Source organism: Chiloscyllium punctatum, chromosome 30, assembly GCF_047496795.1.
Source record: "Chiloscyllium punctatum isolate Juve2018m chromosome 30, sChiPun1.3, whole genome shotgun sequence".
Classification (NCBI taxonomy): domain Eukaryota; kingdom Metazoa; phylum Chordata; class Chondrichthyes; order Orectolobiformes; family Hemiscylliidae; genus Chiloscyllium; species Chiloscyllium punctatum.
The window spans coordinates 17,359,591-17,379,722 of NC_092768.1; the positions used below are offsets into that span (position 1 = coordinate 17,359,591).

General features: G+C 55.2%; 1 protein-coding gene across 1 annotated transcript in view; it reads left to right on the top strand.

Moving 5' to 3' along the window:
- The first annotated feature begins 5,357 nt into the window (after window positions 1–5,357).
- Window positions 5,358–20,132, top strand: part of LOC140455213 (nucleoside diphosphate kinase homolog 5-like) — a 35,605-nt gene continuing 20,830 nt past the window's right edge. The window contains 5 exon segments of the mRNA XM_072549933.1: window positions 5,358–5,746; window positions 7,606–7,666; window positions 7,669–7,810; window positions 11,148–11,248; window positions 14,640–14,758. Coding sequence (XP_072406034.1) covers window positions 5,630–5,746; window positions 7,606–7,666; window positions 7,669–7,810; window positions 11,148–11,248; window positions 14,640–14,758 — 540 coding nt within the window. The 5' untranslated portion in view covers window positions 5,358–5,629.

Here is a 20,132-nt window from a genome sequence, read left to right on the forward strand (position 1 = left end):
ATCAATACAGGCCAGATACAGGCCGGAGGGTTAAGACAGGCCAGAGGGTCAATGTCAGGCCGGAGGGTCAACATCAGGCCAGAAACAGGCCGGAGGGTCAATACAGGCTGGAGGGTCAACATCAGGCCAGAAACAGGCCGGAGGGTCAATACAGGCCAGATACAGGCCAGAGGGTCAACATCAGGCCAGAAACAGGCCGGAGGGTCAATACAGGCCAGAGGGTCAACATCAGGCCAGAAACAGGCCGGAGGGTCAATACAGGCCGGAGGGTCAACATCAGGCCAGAAACAGGCCAGAGGGTCAATACAGGCCAGATACAGGCCGGAGGGTTAAGACAGGCCAGAGGGTCAATGTCAGGCCGGAGGGTCAACATCAGGCCAGAAACAGGCCGGAGGGTCAATACAGGCCGGAGGGTCAACATCAGGCCAGAAACAGGCCGGAGGGTCGATACAGGCCAGATACAGGCCAGAGGGTCAACATCAGGCCAGAAACAGGCCGGAGGGTCAATACAGGCCAGATACAGGCCGGAGGGTTAAGACAGGCCAGAGGGTCAATGTCAGGCCGGAGGGTCAACATCAGGCCAGAAACAGGCCGGAGGGTCAATACAGGCCGGAGGGTCAACATCAGGCCAGAAACAGGCCGGAGGGTCGATACAGGCCAGATACAGGCCAGAGGGTCAACATCAGGCCAGAAACAGGCCGGAGGGTCAATACAGGCCAGATACAGGCTGGAGGGTTAAGACAGGCCGGAGGGTCAATGTCAGGCCGGAGGGTCAACATCAGGCCAGAAACAGGCCGGAGGGTCAATACAGGCCGGAGGGTCAACATCAGGCCAGAAACAGGCCGGAGGGTCGATACAGGCCAGATACAGGCCAGAGGGTCAACATCAGGCCAGAAACAGGCCGGAGGGTCAATACAGGCCAGATACAGGCTGGAGGGTTAAGACAGGCCGGAGGGTCAATGTCAGGCCGGAGGGTCAACATCAGGCCAGAAACAGGCCGGAGGGTCAATACAGGCCGGAGGGTCAACATCAGGCCAGAAACAGGCCGGAGGGTCGATACAGGCCAGATACAGGCCAGAGGGTCAACATCAGGCCAGAAACAGGCCGGAGGGTCGATACAGGCCAGATACAGGCCAGAGGGTCAACATCAGGCCAGAAACAGGCCGGAGGGTCAATACAGGCCGGAGGGTTAAGACAGGCCGGAGGGTCAATGTCAGGCCGGAGGGTCAACATCAGGCCAGAAACAGGCCGGAGGGTCGATACAGTCCAGAGGGTCAATACAGGCCGGAGGGTCAAAATCAGGACAGATACAGGCCGGAGGGTCGATACAGGCCAGATACAGGCCAGAGGGTCAACATCAGGCCAGAAACAGGCCGGAGGGTCGATACAGGCCAGATACAGGCCAGAGGGTCAACATCAGGCCAGAAACAGGCCGGAGGGTCAATACAGGCCAGATACAGGCCGGAGGGTTAAGACAGGCCGGAGGGTCAATGTCAGGCCGGAGGGTCAACATCAGGCCAGAAACAGGCCGGAGGGTCGATACAGTCCAGAGGGTCAATACAGGCCGGAGGGTCAAAATCAGGACAGATACAGGCCGGAGGGTCGATACAGGCCAGATACAGGCCAGAGGGTCAACATCAGGCCAGAAACAGGCCGGAGGGTCGATACAGGCCAGATACAGGCCAGAGGGTCAACATCAGGCCAGAAACAGGCCGAAGGGTCAATACAGGCCAGATACAGGCCGGAGGGTTAAGACAGGCCGGAGGGTCAATGTCAGGCCGGAGGGTCAACATCAGGCCAGAAACAGGCCGGAGGGTCGATACAGTCCAGAGGGTCAATACAGGCCGGAGGGTCAAAATCAGGACAGATACAGGCCGGAGGGTTAACATCAGGCCAGAAACAGGCCGGAGGGTCAATACAGGCCAGATACAGGCCGGAGGGTCAACGTCAGGCCAGAAACAGGCCGGAGGGTCAATACAGGCCGGAGGGTCAAAATCAGGACAGATACAGGCCGGAGGGTCGATACAGGCCGGAGGGTCGATACAGGCCAGAGGGTCAACATCAGGCCAGAGGGTCAAAATCAGGACAGATACAGGCCGGAGGGTTGAAACAGGCCGGAGGGTCAATACAGGCGGGAGGTTCGAAACAGGCCAGATATAGGCCAGAGGGTCAAACCAGACCAGATACAGGCCGGAGGGTCAACATCTGGCCAGATACAGGCCGGAGGGTCGAAACAGGCCGGAGGGTCAATACAGGCCGGAGGGTTGAAACAGGCCAGATACAGGCCGGAGGGTCAACATCAGGACAGATACAGGCCGGAGGGTCAAAACAGGCCAGATACAGGCCAGAGGGTCAACATCTGGCCAGATACAGGCCAGAGGGTCGAAACAGGCCGGAGGGTCAATACAGGCCGGAGGGTTGAAACAGGCCAGATACAGGCCGGAGGGTCGAAACAGGCCAGAGGGTCAAACCAGGCCAGATACAGGCTGGAGGGTCAACATCTGGCCACATACAGGCCGGAGGGTCAATACAGGCCGGAGGGTTAACATCAGGACAGATACAGGACAGAAGGGCAAAATCAGACCAGATACAGACCGGGAGTTCAAAATCAGGCCAGAAACAGGCCGGAGGGGCAAAGTCAGACCGGAGGGGCAAAATCAGGCCAGATACAGGACGGGTGGGGGGGGGGGGGGGGTGTGGCAAAATCAGGCCAGAAACAAGCTGGTGGGGGAAAATCAGACCGGAGGGGCATTATCAGGTCAGAAACAGGCCAGAGGGGCTAAATCAGAGCAGATACAGGCCAGAGGGGCAAAGTCAGACCAGATACAGGTTGGAGGGGCTAAATCAGACCAGATACAGGCCGGATGGGCAAAGTCAGACCAGATACAGGCCGGGGGGGCAAAGTCAGACCAGGTACAGGCCGGGGGGGGCAAAGTCAGACCAGGTACAGGCCGGGGGGGCAAAGTCAGACCAGGTATAGGCCGGGGGGGGGCAAAGTCAGACCAGATACAGGATGGAGGGGCAAAATCAGACCAGATTCAGGCCGGAGGGGCAAAATCAGACCAGATACAGGATGGAGGGGCAAAGTCAGACCAGATACAGGCCTGAGGGGCAAAGTCAGACCAGATACAGGCCGGAGGGGGCAAAGTCAGACCAGATACAGGCTGGAGGGGCAAAATCAGACCAGATACAGGCCGGAGGGGCAAAGTCAGACCAGATACAGGCCGGAGGGGCAAAGTCAGACCAGATACAGGCTGGAGGGGCAAAGTCAGACCAGGTACAGGACAGAGGGGCAAAGTCAGACCAGATACAGGCTGGAGGGGCAAAATCAGACCAGATACAGGCCGGAGGGGCAAAGTCAGACCAGATACAGGCCGGAGGGGCAAAGTCAGACCAGATACAGGCCGGAGGGGGCAAAGTCAGACCAGATACAGGCCGGAGGGGCAAAGTCAGACCAGATACAGGCCGGAGGGGGCAAAGTCAGACCAGATACAGGCCGGGGGGGCAAAGTCAGACCAGATACAGGCCGGAGGGGGCAAAGTCAGACCAGATACAGGCTGGAGGGGCAAAGTCAGACCAGATACAGGCTGGAGGGGCAAAATCAGACCAGATACAGGCCGGAGGGGCAAAATCAGACCAGATACAGGCCGGAGGGGCAAAGTCAGACCAGATACAGGATGGAGGGGCAAAGTCAGACCAGATACAGGATGGAGGGGCAAAGTCAGACCAGATACAGGCCTGAGGGGCAAAGTCAGACCAGATACAGGATGGAGGGGCAAAGTCAGACCAGATACAGGATGAAGGGGCAAAGTGAGACCAGATACAGGCCTGAGGGGCAAAGTCAGACCAGATACAGGATGGAGGGGCAAAGTCAGACCAGATACAGGATGGAGGGGCAAAATCAGACCAGATACAGGCTTGAGGGGCTAAATCAGACCAGATACAGGCCGGAGGGGCAAAGTCAGACCAGATACAGGATGGAGGGGCAAAATCAGACCAGATACAGGCCGGAGGGGCAAAGTCAGACCAGAAACAGAAGTTCTAAAGTGAGGATGTTCGCCAATGATTGTTCAGTATGGAACACCATTCACCACTCCTCAGATTGTGAAGCAGTCTGTGCTCAAATGCAACAGGATCTGGACAATATCCAGGTTTGGGCTGACAGGTGGCAAGTAACATTTGTGCCACACAATACCATCTCAAATAAGAGAAAATCGAACCACTGCCCCATGACATTCAATGGTGTTATTGTCACTGAGTCCCTTACTATCAACATCTTGGGGGTTGCCATTGACCAAAAACTAAACTGGACTCACCATATAAACACAGCAGCTACAGGAGCAGGTCAGAGGCTGGGAATAGTGAAGCAACTAACCCCCCTCCTGACTCCCCCCAAAAGCATGTCCCCACCATCGACAAGACACAAGTCAGGAGAGTGAGAGAATACTCCCCTCTTGCCCTGGTCAGGGGTAGCTCCAACAACACTCAAGAAGCTCGACACCATCCAGGGACACAGCAGTCCCTGCTTGATTGGCACCACATCCACAAACATCCCCTCCCTCCACCCCCCGACACTCAGTAACAGCAGTGTGTACCATCTACAAGATACCCTGCAGAAACTCCCCAAACATCCCCTCCCTCCACCCCCCGACGCTCAGTAACAGCAGTGTGTACCATCTACAAGATACCCTGCAGAAACTCCCCAAACATCCCCTCCCTCCACCCCCTGACACTCAGTAACAGCAGTGTGTACCATCAACAAGATACCCTGCAGAAACTCCCCAAACATCCCCTCCCCCCACCCCCCGACGCTCAGTAACAGCAGTGTGTACCATCTACAAGATACCCTGCAGAAACTCCCCAAACATCCCCTCCCTCCACCCCCTGACGCTCAGTAACAGCAGTGTGTACCATCAACAAGATACCCTGCAGAAACTCCCCAAACATCCCCTCCCCCCACCCCCCGACGCTCAGTAACAGCAGTGTGTACCATCTACAAGGTACCCTGCAGAAACTCCCCAAACATCCCCTCCCTCCACCCCCCGACACTCAGTAACAGCAGTGTGTACCATCTACAAGATACCCTGCAGGAACTCCCCAAACATCCCCTCCCTCCACCCCCCGACACTCAGTAACAGCAGTATGTACCAGCTACAAGGTAACCTGCAGAAACTCACCAAAGACCCTCAGACAGCACCTTCCAAACCCACTGCCACTTCCATCCAGAAGGACAGGGGCAGCAGGTACATGGGAACCTCACCCCCTGCAAGTTCCCCTCTGAGCCCCTCCCCATCCCGACTTGGAATAACATTGCCATTCTTTCAGTGTGGCTGCGTCCCAATCCTGGAATTCCCTCCCTGAGGGACATTGTGGGTCTGCCCACAGCTCTGACTGTTAAATATTGTGAAGAATTAGTAAGGTCCTCACCTGCTCTTGTTTGGTGTTTCTAGTCAACAATGAGTGCCTCAAAACAGTTTGATTCACCAATTCTCACCAAATTCAGCCTGAAGACTTTATATGCTTTGTAATGTCCTCCAGTCCCTAATGTCAATCAATGTGTGTTGCAGCTTTGCCGTTTCCCTGAAAGACACAAGCCTTTAGTCATTCACTGCCGTCTCTCAGGGACGAGATGAATAATGTTCGGATATTTGTGGAGTGCACTCTGGCTATCATCAAACCAGACGCTGTCGATAAAGAAACTGAAATTGAACAGATTATTCTTCGGGCTGGGTTCAGCATAGTGCAGGTACTCAGATCAATCACATTTCCAAATGTACATTTCTGCAGCTTCGACCAGGACCTCAGGCATTAATAAAACAACATCCACTCAATATTCTGATTTCAATAGTGACAGTGGGACCTTTCTCAGTCAACACAGGGCACAAACTGATAAGTTATCACAATCAAAATCACACTGACCCTCCGACAGAACACAGCTCCCTCAGCACTGACTCTCCGACAGAATGCAGCTCCCTCAGCACTGACCCTCCGACAGAACACAGCTCCCTCAGCACTGACCCTCCGACAGTGCGGCACTCCCTCAGCACTGACCCTCGGACAGTGCGACGCTCCCTCAGCACTGACCCTCCGACAGTGCGGCGCTCCCTCAGCACTGACCCTCCGACAGTGTGGCGCTCCCTCAGCACTGACCCTCCGACAGTGCGGCATTCCCTCAGTACTGACCCTCCGACAGTGCGGTACTCCCTCAGCTATGACCCTCTGACAGTGCGGCACTCCCTCAGCACTGACCCTCTGACAGTGCGGTACTCCCTCAGCACTGACCCTCTGACAGTGCGGTACTCCCTCAGTATTGACCCTCTGACAGTGCGGTACTCCCTCAGCACTGACCCTCTGACAGTGCGGTACTCCCTCAGCACTGACCCTCTGACAGTGCGGTACTCCCTCAGTATTGACCCTCTGACAGTGCGGTACTCCCTCAGCACTGACCCTCTGACAGTGCGGTACTCCCTTAATGCTGACCGTGTATAACTCAAACTCAGGATCTTGTATTTCAGAGAGGGATGGGTTGTTCCTGAGACTGCTGTGTGGAGTTAGATTAAAAATACAATACGCATATTTCCATCTCCAACCTTTCTCCATGCTCTCTTCAAAGAGCTCATTGATGCTAAAATGTTACCGTGAAAACGTTTTATTTTCAGTCTCAGCAGTCTTTAAAGGTCCTACATTTCTCAGGGTGTAAGGATGAAGGCAGTTGTTGAGAGCAGTTGGTGGGTGTTTGATCTTTCAACAAACTGGTGACAAAGTTTGGAATGACGGGCCCTGACCTCAGAAGCTGTGCAGCAGTATGTCTGTGTGTGTTTGTGAGTGAGTGTGTGTGTGAGAGAGAGAGCTGAAAATGTGTTGCTGGAAAAGCACAGCAGGTCAGGCAGCATCCAAGGAGCAGGAGAATCAACGTTTCGGGCATCAGCCCTTCTTCAGGAAACACTCCTGTGAGAGAGAGAGCCATGAATGTGTCTGTATGTGTGTGTGTGAGAGAGAGAGAGAGAGAGTGTGTGTGAGAGAGAGAGAGAGAGAGAGAGTGTGTGAGAGAGAGAGAGTGAGTGTGTGTGTGTGTGTGTGTGAGAGAGAGAGAGTGTATGTGTGTGTGAGAGTGAGAGAGAGCGAGCGTGTGTGTGTTGTGTGTGTGTGAGAGAGAGAGAGTGTGTGTGTGTGTGTGTGTGTTGTGTGAGTGTGTGTGTGTGTGTGTTTTGTGTGTGTGTGAGAGAGAGAGCGTGTGTTGTGTGTGTGTGCAGCACTGTGTTTATGTGTGTGATATGTGTTTGTGTGAAAGATGAGAGAGTATATGTTGGGGTGTGTGTGCGCGAGTGAATGAGTGTGTGTGGGGTGAGACACTGAAAGTGACAGATAATCTGAACAATGCATTTCCCTCAGCGTACAATTAGCAGAGCTTCGCAATAATGTCTCTGACCTGGTTAATTCAAAAATATCTACAGTTCAGCTGTGTTTTCTTGATCCATTTGGAGTCTGTGCCCAACAAGGGCAATAATTTGTTGTACGAGAGGGTGAACAAAGACGCCTTTGACATGCTATAAGCAGGATCACGAGTGATGTGTTTAAAAACTTGAGGCTGTTTCTCATCCCCAGAGAAGGAAAATGCATTTGAGCCCAGAGCAGGCCAGCGAATTCTACGCTGCTCACAGCGGAAAATGTTCTACCCCAGCCTGACGGCACACCTCTGCTCTGGCCCTTTGGTCGCAATGATGCTGGCCCGACACTCTGCAATCAAACAGTGGAGTGAACTGCTCGGACCCATGGACAGTGAAAAGGCAAAGCAGTCACATCCCAAAAGGTCAGGGATCTCCAGGAGGGTGGAACTGCCCAGAGCACGGGCATCCATACCGAGGGGGTAATGACACCCAGTGTGCAACAGTATGGGGAGGGCAAAGGCTTTCAGGACGGGGACAGTATTTAGCAGGGTTGGAGCATTCAGGAGGGAGACAGTAGTTTGGTGGGGTTGGGGTATTAAGTTGGAGACAGTATTTAGTGAGTTGGGGGTACTTAGGATGAGGACAGTATTGGTGAGTCAGAGTATTAAGGAGAGGGACGGTATTTGGCACGTTGATGTATATAGGAGGACTGTTTTTGGCGGGGTGGGGTATTTAGGAGGGGGACAGTATTTGGTGAGTCAGGTATTTAGGAGGGGGACAGTTTTTGGTGGGGTTGAGGTATTTAGGAAGTGGATGGTATTTGGTGAGTCAGGTATTTAGGATAGGGATAGTATTTGGAGGGTTGGGGTATTTAGGAGAGGGGTCGAGAATGTGGTACTGGAAAAGCACAGTGGGTCAGGCAGCATCCGAGGAGCAGGAGAATCGACATTTTGGGCAAAAGCCTTTTATCAGGAGAGGGACAATATTTGGCAAGGTTGGAGTATTTAGGAGAAGGACAGTATTTGGCGAGTCGGGGTACTTAGGAGGGGGACAGTAGTTGGTGGGGTTTGGACTGTTTAGGAGGGGGATAGTATCTGGCAGGGTTGGCGTGTTTAGGAGGGGGACAGTATTTGGCAGGGTTGGCGTGTTTAGGAGGGGGACAGTATTTGGCAGGGTTGGCGTGTTTAGGAGGGGAATGTATTTGGCAGGGTTGGCGTGTTTGGAAGGAGGATAGTATTTGGCAGGGTTGGCGTGTTTAGGAGGGGGAATGTATTTGGCAGGGTTGGCGTGTTTGGAAGGAGGATAGTATTTGGCAGGGTTGGCGTGTTTAGGAGGGGGACAGTATTTGGCAGGGTTGGCGTGTTTAGGAGGGGGAATGTATTTGGCAGGGTTGGCGTGTTTGGAAGGAGGATAGTATTTGGCAGGGTTGGCGTGTTTAGGAGGGGGACAGTATTTGGCAGGGTTGGCGTGTTTAGGAGGGGGACAGTATTTGGCAGGGTTGGCGTGTTTAGGAGGGGGAATGTATTTGGCAGGGTTGGCGTGTTTAGGAGGGGGAATGTATTTGGCAGGGTTGGCGTGTTTAGGAGGGGGAATGTATTTGGCAGGGTTGGCGTGTTTGGAAGGAGGATAGTATTTGGCAGGGTTGGCGTGTTTGGAAGGAGGATAGTATTTGGCAGGGTTGGCGTGTTTAGGAGGGGGACAGTATTTGGCAGGGTTGGCGTGTTTGGAAGGAGGATAGTATTTGGCAGGGTTGGCGTGTTTAGGAGGGGGACAGTATTTGGCAGGGTTGGCGTGTTTAGGAGGGGGACAGTATTTGGCAGGGTTGGGGTGTTTAGGAGGGGGACAGTATTTGGCAGGGTTGGAGTGTTCAGGAGAAGGACAGTATTTGGCAGGGTTGGCGTGTTTAGGAGGGGGACAGTATTTGGCAGGGTTGGGGTGTTTAGGAGAAGGACAGTATTTGGCAGGGTTGGGGTGTTCAGGAGAAGGACAGTATTTGGCAGGGTTGGGGTGTTCAGGAGAAGGACAGTATTTGGCAGGGTTGGGTGTTCAGGAGAAGGACAGTATTTGGCAGGGTTGGCGTGTTTAGGAGGGGGACAGTGTTTGACAGGGTTGGGGTGTTTAGGAGAAGGACAGTATTTGGCAGGGTTGGGGTGTTTAGGAGGAGGACAGTATTTGGCAGGGTTGGGGTGTTTAGGAGGAGGACAGTATTTGGCAGGGTTGGGGTGTTTAGGAGGGGAGAAAGTGAGGACTGCAGATGCTGGAGGTCAGAGCTGAAAATGTGTTGCTGGAAAAACGCAGCAGGTCAGGCAGCATCCAAGGAGCAGGAGAATCAACGTTTCGGGCATCAGCCCTTCTTCAGGAAGGGGGACAGTATTTGGCAGGATTGGAGTATTTAGGAGAAAGACAGTATTTGGCAGGGTTGGAGTATTTAGGAGGGGGACAGTATTTGGCAGGGTTGGAGTATTTAGGAGGGGGACAGCATTTGGCAGGGTTGGAGTATTTAGGAGGGGGACAGCATTTGGCAGGGTTGGAGTATTTAGGAAAAGGACAGTGTTTGGCAGGGTTGGAGTATTTAGGAGGGGGACAGTATTTGGCAGGGTTGGAGTGTTTAGGAGGGGGACAGCATTTGGCAGGGTTGGAGTATTTAGGAGGGGGACAGTATTTGTCAGGGTTGGAGTATTTAGGAGAAGGACAGTATTTGGCAGGGTTGGAGTATTTAGGAGAAGGACAGTATTTGGCAGGGTTGGCGTGTTTAGGAGGGGGACAGTATTTGGCAGGGTTGGAGTATTTAGGAGAAGGACAGTATTTGGCAGGGTTGGGGTGTTTAGGAGGAGGACAGTATTTGGCAGGGTTGGGGTGTTTAGGAGGGGAGAAAGTGAGGACTGCAGATGCTGGAGATCAGAGCTGAAAATGTGTTGCTGGAAAAACGCAGCAGGTCAGGCAGCATCCAAGGAGCAGGAGAATCAACGTTTCGGGCATCAGCCCTTCTTCAGGAAGGGGGACAGTATTTGGCAGGATTGGAGTATTTAGGAGAAAGACAGTATTTGGCAGGGTTGGAGTATTTAGGAGGGGGACAGTATTTGGCAGTGTTGGAGTATTTAGGAGGGGGACAGCATTTGGCAGGGTTGGAGTATTTAGGAGGGGGACAGCATTTGGCAGGGTTGGAGTATTTAGGAAAAGGACAGTGTTTGGCAGGGTTGGAGTATTTAGGAGGGGGACAGTATTTGGCAGGGTTGGAGTGTTTAGGAGGGGGACAGCATTTGGCAGGGTTGGAGTATTTAGGAGGGGGACAGTATTTGGCAGGGTTGGAGTATTTAGGAGAAGGACAGTATTTGGCAGGGTTGGAGTATTTAGGAGAAGGACAGTATTTGGCAGGGTTGGAGTATTTAGGAGAAGGACAGTATTTGGCAGGGTTGGAGTATTTAGGAGGGGGACAGTATTTGGCAGGGTTGGGGTGTTTAGGAGGGGGAAAGTATTTGGCAGGGTTGGGGTGTTTAGGAGGGGGACAGCATTTGGCAGGGTTGGGGTGTTTAGGAGGGGGACAGTATTTGGCAGGGTTGGGGTGTTTAGGAGGGGGACAGTATTTGGCAGGGTTGGAGTATTTAGGAGGGGGACAGTATTTGGCAGGGTTGTGTCTTGATACAAAACCATTGGTTACTATCAGGATTATCCTTGTGATGGTGTCTCAGGTTTTCAGAGTGAAGAGTGAAGATTATTTTGATTAATCTGACTCTTTTATTAATAAATGATTGCTTCCAGTTTAAGGGCAATCTATGGAACAGATAAGATTAAGAATGCCTTGCACGGCAGCAGTTGTTTCAACACGGCAGAGAGGGAGATTAACTTCATGTTCCCAAGAGGTGAGTTCCCTCCAATGTAACGGATTCTTTATTTCACTGTTAGTCCCGGGTCAACTCTCCCCGTATCCTTCCTGATCCCATTCCCAAAATACAGACTGACACCTGTATTAACAGACCTATCACAGGGAACAGCAGGAGGCCATTCAGCCCCACAGGGAACAGCAGGAAGCCATTCAGCCCCACATTCCTGCCACGGGGAACAGCAGGAGGCCATTCAGCCCCACAGGGAACAGCAGGAAGCCATTCAGTCCCACAGTCCTGCCACGGGGAACAGCAGGAAGCCATTCAGCCCCACGGTCCTGTCACGGGGAACAGCAGGAGGCCATTCAGCCCCACAGGGAACAGCAGGAAGCCATTCAGCCCCACAGACCTGTCACAGGGAACAGCGGGAGGCCATTCAGTCTGATATCACAGGAGCAGGAGTTGGCTGTTCAGACCCACTCATCTGTTCACCCAGTTAGAAACCATTGAGCCCTTCAATGAGACTATCCCAGTTATTCATGACAATGCTGCTGGCCTTCAGGGAAATTCTCCCTCTGTCTTTGTCCAGCCTTAGAAAGCTGGTCACGTGAGCTGGGAGAACAGTACCATGGAAGGGACCATCACACCCCACCACCCCCCAGCCTGGGTCAGTCTTGTCCTGCCCTGCCCCTCGGGGACAGGATCCATTTCCCCCAGGGGTCAGGGTCCATTCTAGCCGCACACCCGGGATTCAGGGTCCATTCAGCCGCCCCCCCCTCCACCCCTCAGTCCTGGGGTCAGGGGTCAGGATCCAACCCTGGGGTTGGGGTCAGGGTGCAGTCCTGGGAACAGGGTCCAGCCTTCGGGTCAGGGGTCAGGGTTCAGCCTTGGGGACAGGGGTCAGGGTCCAGGCCTGGGGTCATGGATCAGTATTCAGTCCTGGGGTCAGGCGTCAGGGTCCAGCCCTGGGGTCATGGGTCAGGGTCCATGCCTGGGGTCAGGGTCCAGCCCTGGGGACAGGGGTCAGGGTTCAATCCATCAGAGATGCATTCCTCTTCAAGGTGCATTCCTGAAGCAGATGGGAGGGGCCAGTGGATTGGGAGCAGGAATCCTGGTTTCTTTCCTCCTTCGCTTGCAAGGTCATTGAGAGAGAGCATACAGTTCTGGAGATGTTCAACCTGTCCATGGTGACCAGATATCCCAACCCAATCTAGTCCCACCTGCCAGCACCCGGCCCATATCCCTCCAAACCCTTCCTATTCATATACCCATCCAAATGCCTCTTAAATGTTGTAATTGTACCAGCCTCCACCACTTCCTCTGGCAGCTCTTTCCATACACGTACCACCCTCTGGGTGAAAAAGTTGCCCCTTAGGTCTCTTTTATATCTTTCCCTCTCACCCTAAACATATGCCCCTCTAGTTCTGGACTCCCCCACCCCAGGGAAAAGACTTTGTCTATTTATCCTATCCATGCCCCTCATAATTTTATAAACCTCTATAAGGTCACCCCTCAGCCTCCGACGCTCCAGGGAAAACAGCCCCAGCCTGTTCAGCCTCTCCCTGTAGCTCAGATCCTCCAACCCTGGCAACATCCTTGTAAATCTTTTCTGAACCCTTTCGAGTTTCACAACATCTTTCCGATAGGAAGGAGACCAGAATTACTCGCAATATTCCAACAGTGGCCTAACCAATGTCCTGTACAGCCACAACATGACCTCCCAACTCCTGTACTCAATACTCTGACCAATAAAGGCACCTACTGAGATGTTCCTGCCTCTTCTCTGAGCTGGAGGAGAAAGTGAGGACTGCAGATGCTGGAGATCAGAGCTGAAAATGTGTTGCTGGAAAAGCGCAGCAGGTCAGGCAGCATCCAAGGAACAGGAGAATCAACGTTTCGGGCATAAGCCCTTCTTCAGGAATGAGGAAAGTGTGTCCAGCAGGCTAAGATAAAAGGTAGGGAGGAGGGACTTGGGGGAGGGGCGTTGGAAATGCGAATAGGTGGAAGGAGATCAAAGTGAGGGTGATAGGCTGGAGTGGGGGTGGGGGTGGGGGTGGGGGCGGAGAGGTCAGGAAGAAGATTGCAGGTTAGGAAGGTGGTGCTGAGTTCGAGGGATTTGACTGAGACAAGGTGGGGGGAGAGGAAATGAGGAAACTGGAGAAGTTTGAGTTCATCCCTTGTGGTTGGAGGGTTCCTAGGCGGAAGATGAGGTTCTCTTCCTCCAGCCTTCGTGTTGCTATGGTCTGGTGATGGAGGAGTCCAAGGACCTGCATGTCCTTGGTGGAGTGGGAGGGGGAGTTGAAGTGTTGAGCCATGGGGTGGTTGGGTTGGTTGGTCCGGGTGTCCCAGAGGTGTTCTCTGAAACGTTCCGCAAGTAGGCGGCCTGTCTCCCCAATATAGAGGAGGCCACATCGGGTGCAGTGGATGCAGTAAATGAGGTGTGTGGAGGTGCAGGTGAATTTGTGGTGGATATGGAAGGATCCCTTGGGGCCTTGGAGGGAAGTAAAGGGGGAGGTGTGGGCGCAAGGTTTGCATTTCTTGCGGTTGCAGGGGAAGGTGCCGGGAGTGGAGGTCGGGTTGGTGGGGGGTGTGGACCTGACGAGGGAGTCACGGAGGGAGTGGTCTTTTCGGAACGCTGATAGGGGAGGGGAGGGAAATATATCCCTGGTGGTGGGGTCCGTTTGGAGGTGGCGGAAATGACGGCGGATGATACGATGTATATGGAGGTTGGTGGGGTGTTAGGTGAGGACCAGTGGGGTTCTGTCCTGGTGGTGGTTGGAGGGGCGAGGCTCAAGGGCAGAGGAGCAGGAAGTGGAGGAGATGTGGTGGAGGGCATCGTCGATCACGTCTGGGGGTCTTCTTCAAAGACCGCACTTTCCCCCCAGACGTGATCGACGATGCCCTCCACCGCATCTCCTCCACTTCCCGCTCCTGATGCCCGAAACATCGACTCTCCTGCTCCTTGGATGCTGCCTGACTTGATGCCCAACACATTCTCAGCTCTTCTCTGAGCTGGCTTTTCATAGACTCAGCAAATCAACTGTTCGCTCAGATCCTGATTTATCCTGATCCCTATCGGATCCCTCCATCTGGATCCACTATTAACCAAAGGTGTGAACTAAAGAGGGATGAAGGAGGGTGTAAGGTGTCAGGCCGCACACCAGGCATGGAGCTGTTTCGCGGGGGGCTGTATGACCCATCAATCCTTGTGTTGAGTGCCCTGTCTGGTCTATACCAAGCCCCTGATCCACCACAGCCACTGTGTCCCCCATCTACTAGCATCCCGCACTCCCCCCCCCACCTTCCCCGTGTCCAGGGGGAATGTGACCAGCTGGGAAAGTGTTGACTTGGATTGGGATGGAATGTGGTCCCGGAGCCATTGCGTTGACTGTTAGTGTGTGACCGGCTTCTGTTTCCCTCCCCCCACCAGTCACCATTGAGCCATTCCCTGCTGACCAGGCTGCTGGAGATTACCTCAGCAAGTACGTCAATCCCACCCTGCTGAGCGGTCTGACCGAGATGTGCAAGCAGAAGCCCTCCGAGCCTATCGTGAGTATGAGGAGTAACAGGCAGAGAAAGAGGCATGGGGATAATGTGGGGGGTGGGGAGAGGAATGGGAGTGTGGTTAATGTAGGTGGGGCCAGAGAGACGGGAAGTCGGATACTGTGGGCGGGGAGTGGGGATAATGGGAGGGGGTGGGGGGTGGGGAGAGGAATGGGAGTGTGGTGAATGTAGGTGGGGCCAGAGAGACGGGAAGTCGGATACTGTGGGCGGGGAGTGGGGATAATGGGAGGGGAGGGGGTGGGGGGTGGGGAGAGGAATGGGAGTGTGGTTAATGTAGGTGGGGCCAGAGAGACGGGAAGTCGGATACTGTGGGCGGGGAGTGGGGATAATGGGAGGGGGTGGGGGGTGGGGAGAGGAATGGGAGTGTGGTTAATGTAGGTGGGGCCAGAGAGACGGGAAGTCGGATACTGTGGGCGGGGAGTGGGGATAATGGGAGGGGGTGGGGGGTGGGGAGAGGAATGGGAGTGTGGTTAATGTAGGTGGGGCCAGAGAGACGGGAAGTCGGATACTGTGGGCGGGGAGTGGGGATAATGGGAGGGGGTGGGGGGTGGGGAGAGGAATGGGAGTGTGGTTAATGTAGGTGGGGCCAGAGAGACGGGAAGTCGGATACTGTGGGCGGGGAGTGGGGATAATGGGAGGGGTGGGGAGAGGAATGGGAGTGTGGTTAATGTAGGTGGGGCCAGAGAGACGGGAAGTCGGATACTGTGGGCGGGGAGTGGGGATAATGGGAGGGGAGGGGGTGGGGGGTGGGGAGAGGAATGGGAGTGTGGTTAATGTAGGTGGGGCCAGAGAGACGGGAAGTCGGATACTGTGGGCGGGGAGTGGGGATAATGGGAGGGGGTGGGGGGTGGGGAGAGGAATGGGAGTGTGGTTAATGTAGGTGGGGCCAGAGAGACGGGAAGTCGGATACTGTGGGCGGGGAGTGGGGATAATGGGAGGGGTGGGGAGAGGAATGGGAGTGTGGTTAATGTAGGTGGGGCCAGAGAGACGGGAAGTCGGATACTGTGGGCGGGGAGTGGGGATAATGGGAGGGGGTGGGGGGTGGGGAGAGGAATGGGAGTGTGGTTAATGTAGGTGGGGCCAGAGAGACGGGAAGTCGGATACTGTGGGCGGGGAGTGGGGATAATGGGAGGGGAGGGGGTGGGGGGTGGGGAGAGGAATGGGAGTGTGGTTAATGTAGGTGGGGCCAGAGAGACGGGAAGTCGGATACTGTGGGCGGGGAGTGGGGATAATGGGAGGGGGTGGGGGGTGGGGAGAGGAATGGGAGTGTGGTTAATGTAGGTGGGGCCAGAGAGACGGGAAGTCGGATACTGTGGGCGGGGAGTGGGGATAATGGGAGGGGGGGGGGTGGGGGGTGGGGAGAGGAATGGGAGTGTGGTTAATGTAGGTGGGGCCAGAGAGACGGGAAGTCGGATACTGTGGGCGGGGAGTGGGGATAATGTGGGGGGTAGCGGAGTGGGAGTGGGGATAATGTGGGCGGGTAGCGGAGTGGGAGTGGGGATAATGTGGGCGGGTAGCGGAGTTGGGGATAATGTGGGCGGGTAGCGGAGTGGGAGTGGGGATAATGTGGGCGGGTAGCAGAATTGGGGAGTGGGGATAATGTGGGCAGGGAGCAGAGTTGGGGATAATGTGGGTGGGTAGCGGAGTTGGGGAGTGGGGATAATGTGGGCGGGTAGCGGAGTTGGGGATAATGTGGGTGGGTAGCGGAGTTGGGGAGTAGGGATAATGTGGGTGGGTAGCGGAGTTGGGGATAATGTGGGTGGGTGGCGGAGTGGGGATAATGTAGGTGGGTAGCGGAGTTGGGGATAATGTGGGTGGGTGGCAGAGTGGGGGAGTGGGGATAATGTGGGTGGGTAGTGGAGTTGGGGATAATGTAGGTGGGTAGCGGAGTTGGGGATAATGTGGGTGGGTAGCGGAGTTGGGGATAATGTGGGTGGGTAGTGGAGTTGGGGATAATGTGGGTGGGTAGCGGAGTTGGGGAGTGGGGATAATGTGGGTGGGTAGCGGAGTGGGGATAATGTGGGTGGGTAGCAGAGTTGGGGATTGGGGATAATGTGGGCGGGTAGCGGAGTTGGGGAGTGGGGATAATGTGGGCGGGTAGCGGAGTTGGGGAGTGGGGATAATGTGGGCGGGTAGCGGAGTTGGGGAGTGGGGATAATGTGGGCGGGTAGCGGAGTTGGGGAGTGTGGATAATGTGGGCGGGTAGCGGAGTTGGGGATAATGTGGGTGGGTAGCGGAGTTGGAGAGTGGGGATAATGTGGGTGGGTAGTGGAGTTGGGGATTGGGGATAATGTGGGTGGGTAGCGGAGTTGGGGATAATGTGGGTGGTTAGCGGAGTTGGGGATTGGGGATAATGTGGGTGGGTAGCGGTGTTGGGGATAACGTGGGTGGGTAGCGGAGTTGGGGATTGGGGATAATGTGGGTGGGTAGCGGAGTTGGGGAGTTGGGGATAATGTGGGTGGGTAGCGGAGTTGGGGAGTTGGGGATAATGTGGGTGGGTAGCGGAGTTGGGGAGTGGGGATAATGTGGGTGGGTAGCGGAGTGGGGATAATGTGTGTGGGTAGCGGAGTTGGGGATAATGTGGGTGGGTAGCGGAGTTGGGGAGTGGGGATAATGTGGGTGGGTAGCGGAGTGGGGCAGTGGGGATAATGTGGGTGGGTAGCGGAGTTGGGGAGTGGGGATAATGTGGGTGGGTAGCGGAGTGGGGGAGTGGGGATAATGTGGGTGGGTAGCGGAGTTGGGGATAATGTGGGTGGGTAGCGGAGTGGGGGAGTGGGGATAATGTGGGTGGGTAGCGGAGTGGGGGAGTGGGGATAATGTGGGTGGGTAGCGGAGTTGGGGATAATGTGGGTGGGTAGCGGAGTTGGGGAGTTGGGGATAATGTGGGTGGGTAGCGGAGTTGGGGATAATGTGGGTGGGTAGCGGAGTGGGGATAATGTGGGTGGGTAGTGGAGTGGGGGAGTGGGGATAATGTGGGTGGGTAGCGGAGTTGGGGATAATGTGGGTGGGTAGTGGAGTTGGGGATAATGTGGGTGGGTAGCGGAGTTGGGGAGTGGGGATAATGTGGGCGGGTAGTGGAGTTGGGGATAATGTGGGTGGGTAGTGGAGTTGGGGAGTGGGGATAATGTGGGCGGGTAGCGGAGTTGGGGATAATGTGGGTGGGTAGTGGAGTTGGGGAGTGGGGATAATGTGGGTGGGTAGCGGAGTTGGGGAGTGGGGATAATGTGGGTGGGTAGCGGAGTTGGGGATAATGTGGGTGGGTAGTGGAGTTGGGGATAATGTGGGTGGGTAGTGGAGTTGGGGAGAATGTGGGTGGGTAGTGGAGTGGGGGAGTTGGGGATAATGTGGGTGGGTAGTGGAGTTGGGGATAATGTGGGTGGGTAGCGGAGTTGGGGAGTTGGGGATAATGTGGGTGGGTAGTGGAGTTGGGGATAATGTGGGTGGGTAGCGGAGTTGGGGAGTTGGGGATAATGTGGGTGGGTAGCAGAGTTGGGGATAATGTGGGTGGGTAGCAGAGTTGGGGATAATGTGGGTGGGTAGTGGAGTTGGGGAGTTGGGGATAATGTGGGTGGGTAGTGGAGTTGGGGAGTGGGGATAATGTGGGCGGGTAGCAGAGTTGGGGAGTGGGGATAATGTGGGTGGGTAGCGGAGTGGGGGAGTGGGGATAATGTGGGTGGGTAGCGGAGTTGGGGAGTGGGGATAATGTGGGTGGGTAGCGGAGTGAGGGAGTGTGGATAATGTGGGTGGGTAGCGGAGTTGGTGATAATGTGGGTGGGTAGCGGAGTGGGGGAGTGGGGATAATGTGGGTGGGTAGCGGAGTGGGGGAGTGGGGATAATGTAGGTGGGTAGCGGAGTTGGGGAGTGGGGATAATGTGGGTGGGGAGCGGAGTTGGGGAGTTGGGGATAATGTGGGTCGGTAGCGGAGTTGGGGATAATGTGGGTGGGTAGCGGAGTGGGGATAATGTGGGTGGGTAGTGGAGTGGGGGAGTGGGGATAATGTGGGTGGGTAGCGGAGTTGGGGATAATGTGGGTGGGTAGTGGAGTTGGGGATAATGTGGGTGGGTAGCGGAGTTGGGGAGTGGGGATAATGTGGGTGGGTAGCGGAGTGGGGATAATGTGGGTGGGTAGTGGAGTGGGGGAGTGGGGATAATGTGGGTGGGTAGCGGAGTTGGGGATAATGTGGGTGGGTAGCGGAGTTGGGGAGTGGGGATAATGTGGGTGGGTAGTGGAGTTGGGGAGTTGGGGATAATGTGGGTGGGTAGCGGAGTTGGGGAGTGGGGATAATGTGGGTGGGTAGCGGAGTGGGGATAATGTGGGTGGGTAGCGGAGTTGGGGAGTGGGGATAATGTGGGTGGGTAGTGGAGTTGGGGAGTTGGGGATAATGTGGGTGGGTAGCGGAGTTGGGGAGCGGGGATAATGTGGGTGGGTAGCGGAGTGGGGATAATGTGGGTGGGTAGCGGAGTTGGGGAGTGGGGATAATGTGGGTGGGTAGCGGAGTTGGGGAGTTGGGGATAATGTGGGTGGGTAGCGGAGTTGGGGATAATGTGGGTGGGTAGCGGAGTTGGGGAGTGGGGATAATGTGGGTGGGTAGCGGAGTTGGGGAGTTGGGGATAATGTGGGTGGGTTGTGGAGTTGGGGATAATGTGGGTGGGTAGCGGAGTTGGGGAGTGGGGATAATGTGGGTGGGTAGTGGAGTTGGGGAGTTGGGGATAATGTGGGTGGGTAGCGGAGTTGGGGAGTGGGGATAATGTGGGTGGGTAGCGGAGTGGGGATAATGTGGGTGGGTAGCGGAGTTGGGGAGTGGGGATAATGTGGGTGGGTAGCGGAGTTGGGGAGTTGGGGATAATGTGGGTGGGTAGCGGAGTTGGGGAGTGGGGATAATGTGGGTGGGTAGCGGAGTTGGGGAGTGGGGATAATGTGGGTGGGTAGCGGAGTTGGGGAGTGGGGATAATGTGGGTGGGTCGCGGAGTTGGGGAGTGGGTATAATGTGGCTGGGTAGCAGAGTTGGGGAGTGGGGATAATGTGGGTGGGTAGCAGAGTGGGGGAGTGGGGATAATGTGGGTGGGTAGTGGAGTTGGGGAGTTGGGGATAATGTGGGTGGGTAGCGGAGTTGGGGAGTGGGGATAATGTGGGTGGGTAGCGGAGTGGGGATAATGTGGGTGGGTAGCGGAGTTGGGGAGTTGGGGATAATGTGGGTGGGTAGTGGAGTTGGGGATAATGTGGGTGGGTAGCGGAGTTGGGGAGTTGGGGATAATGTGGGTGGGTAGCAGAGTTGGGGATAATGTGGGTGGGTAGCAGAGTTGGGGATAATGTGGGTGGGTAGCAGAGTTGGGGATAATGTGGGTGGGTAGTGGAGTTG